At 54.5% G+C, this 3,235-nt stretch overlaps 1 protein-coding gene across 1 annotated transcript; it reads right to left on the bottom strand.

Moving 5' to 3' along the window:
* Positions 1–1,008: 1,008 nt before the first annotated feature.
* LOC147659611 (lamina-associated polypeptide 2, isoforms alpha/zeta-like) lies at positions 1,009–2,154 on the bottom strand. Its single transcript, XM_086951605.1, has one exon. The coding sequence runs from the start codon at positions 2,152–2,154 to the stop codon at positions 1,009–1,011; it is 1,146 nt and encodes a 381-aa protein (XP_086807731.1).
* Positions 2,155–3,235: the final 1,081 nt, after the last annotated feature.

Raw genomic sequence — 3,235 nt, 5'->3', positions numbered from 1 at the left:
AGCTCGTAATTCAGAGAGGCCGGATCCCAATGCTCCAGAAGATGATTCACAAGGGGGTATAAGTGTAAGCGGGCCCAAGGAACAATCATCACAGTTGCTGACGTCAGCCCCTGAACACGCAACCACTGGCGAGCCGTGGAAGACCGAGCCCCCAACACCTTCTTCAGTTCGTGCACAAGAGTCAGTCTGCGGGGTTCCGACAGGAAGACCTTCCCCAACCTGGTGTTGAACACCCCCCCAATGAACAACAGTTCCTGAGTGGGGTGAAGATGGGATTTTTCCAAGTTCAGAATCCACCCGAACCGTTGAAGGAGACTGCAAACCTCCTGGGAATGTGACTGAGCCTGAAGGAAAGAAGAGGAAGAAATCAGCCAATCGTCCAAGTAAGGGAAAACCTGTATACCTTTAGCATGCAACAAACCCACCAAGGGCGCCAACACTTTAGTAAACACCCTCGGAGAGGCAGACAGGCCAAAGGGCAATACCTGGAACTGGTAGTGATCCACCCCTACACAGAAACGCAGGAACCTCTGGGAATCTGCGTGCACTGGCACATGAAAATAGGCGTCCCGTAGATCGAGAGAAGCCAGGAAATCTCCCACCGACAGGAAGGGAAGAATCAACTGCAGAGTCACCATTCTGAAGGACCGATGAGGGATACACAAGTTCACCGCCTTCAGATCCAGGACCGGACGGAAGACCCCATTTGGCTTTTGGATCAAAAACAGGATTGAGTAAACCCCCCGACCCTGTTGTCTCACAGGCACCCTCACCACAGCACCCTTTGACACCAAGTCCCGAACTCCGTCCAATAGAGCACGACATCTTGCCAGAGACCTGGGAACAGGGGTAGCTTTGAACACATCCACCGGAGGAGTCCCAAATACTATTCTGTAGCCCAGCCGTACCACCTGTAGAACCCACAGATCCCGAACGAACTCCTCCCAGACAGGTAAAAAAGAGGTGAGGCGACCCCCAACCGGCACCTCCAAGGAATCCATCACATAGTCACGACTTGGAGGGACCTGCAGAAGAGGAAGCACCTTGTTGACCCCGGGACTTGTGGAAGGAAGGGACACCCCGGCCACGTCCCCTACCACGAAAGGGCTGAGCAGCCATCTTAGATTGAAACGCCTGCCCAAAAGCCCGCTTATAACCCGCAAACTTCCCTTTCTGAGAAGAGCGGACCGGAGCCAACAATTTCTTGTCCTCAGCTGTCTTTTTAATCAAAGCTTCCAACGGCTCCCCAAACAGCTTAGAGCCCGTGAAGGGAATCTTCATCACGGCCGCCTTCTGAGCAGCTTCCGCCTTCCAAGACTTAAGCCACAACTGCCTCCTAGCAGCAACCGAGGCCCCAGCAGCCGCCGCCGCAGCACTAAGGGAGTCGAAGGACAAGTCAGCCATGAAACGCAACTGCTGTTCCAACATGGACAAAGACTCAGAGGGATCCTCTTCCTGCATGAGCTGCGCAGAAATACCCTGACAGTCCTTAAGAAGCGACTGAACAAGATAGCTGGTGTAAGCAGCAGACCGAACAGCCAGATTGGAGGCTGCAAAGGACCGCTTCAAGGCCCCCTCGGCACGCTTGTCCCCAGGATCAGAAGGCACCGCATCTTCAGACACCACCAGGCTCTGAGACGCCATACCAGCCAGCAGAGAATCCACTTTCACCACAGCCGGAAACTCCTCCGCGAAGCCCTGCAAGGGATACCTCTTAGCCAGAAACCGGGGAAAGGCATGCCTGTCAACATCCTTCCACTCCCCCTCCAGCACCTTCCTCACAGACGTATGAATGGGGAGGCTTTCCGGATCTTTCTTCAGGTAATTGGCGAAGAAGTCTTCAGACTCTCCACCCTCCACAGGATCAGGGAATCCCAGATTGTCTCGAACATGCTGCATAACACAGCGAAGGTCAGCCCCTTGGACAAAACGACCCTTCACTTCCTCATCAGAGTCAACGTCCGGATCTACCTCAGCCGAGGCATCCAATTTCTGTCTCTTAGGCCCCTTGGGATCATGAGCCACAAAGGCCGCCGCCACAGCAGCCTCAATCATTTTTTGAATATTCGCCATGGAAGGAGCAGTGGAAGAACCAGCGACCACCTCCCCATCCTCACAGCCGAGTTCACGCACGTCTGCACCTCTACCCTCCATGTTGTAAACAGGAGAACAGAAATCCAGACCCCAAGATATACCCAGACCAATCAAAGCAAAAATCCCCAAGGGCCAACCAGGGAAAGCCACCTAGACCTGGAGCCAATCCCTACACTGGACCGAAGGCCGGCCTTCAAACCGCCCTATCAGAGAAGACCACCAAACTACAAAAGGAAAAGACTGAACAGGGCCCAACTGTAAGGATACAAAGAAACCCAGAAGACCCCGTCCCAGGAACCAGTGAACCCAGAGGTAAGAACTCCCCAACTCCCCAGCAGAACTCCACAGCAGGGCAGCAAGAGGCCAAGACACAAAATCAAGCCCCATGCAAACCCCTCCAGTAAAAAACGGCAATAAAGCAAAATTGGACCGCCAGTAGAGGGAGCTCCAACAACAGAAACGCGGGGAAGAGAACACTAACCCAGTCAAAGTCGGACTGAACCTAAATATCGGGCCCCCACGGACCAAACAAAGGCAGTCCCCCCCCCCTCCCCGCAACCCCAGACACCACCAAGGATTGCAGGAAGCATAAAGAAAAAGGGGAAAAACACGGGCTCGAAGAAACGAGCCCCGAGAGTCACAGACAGAGAAGCCAATCCGGCACGCCCTCGGCGCGCTGAAAAAGCCAGCCACACACCCCCCTCTCCCCCCCGGGTGTACCGGCTAGAGCAGGGAACGAACCCGGAAGAGGGGAGGCTGCAGCAGGGAGTCACCACCCCACAGCAGGCAGTCCGGACCCCCAACCCCACGGTCCCGCTACAGCAGGGACTCAAAGCAAATGCCTACAAGTAAAAGAAAAACAGGCACAATAGGGGTAAAAAACGGGCGCTTAGCATCCCGTTCCACACTTACCAGATAGGAGGCCAATTCCAGTGCCCCCCTCGACGAAGACTGCTCGGAAGTGATTCCGCAGAAAAAACAAACAGGTTGTTGATTGGCAGGTCACAGGGTTATATGCCTCAGGGTATGGGTGTGGCCTGGAGGGAAGGGATGGGTTTCAAGTTGCTTGGGAGTTTCTGGTGGGAGGAGCTATGCTCATGTAGTTAGGACTGGGACGAGGAGGGCTGACGAGGAGGTAATA

This window comes from Lissotriton vulgaris, unplaced genomic scaffold (genome assembly GCF_964263255.1).
Source record: "Lissotriton vulgaris unplaced genomic scaffold, aLisVul1.2 SCAFFOLD_506, whole genome shotgun sequence".
NCBI lineage: Eukaryota > Metazoa > Chordata > Amphibia > Caudata > Salamandridae > Lissotriton > Lissotriton vulgaris.
The sequence above is the reverse complement of the archived record's forward strand: the minus strand, read 5'-3'. Positions and strand labels throughout refer to the sequence as shown.

Excerpts from the sequence above, each read along its gene's own strand:
- LOC147659611 (XM_086951605.1), bottom strand. The coding sequence starts at position 2,154 with ATGGAGGGTAGAGGTGCAGACGTGCGTGAACTCGGCTGTGAGGATGGG.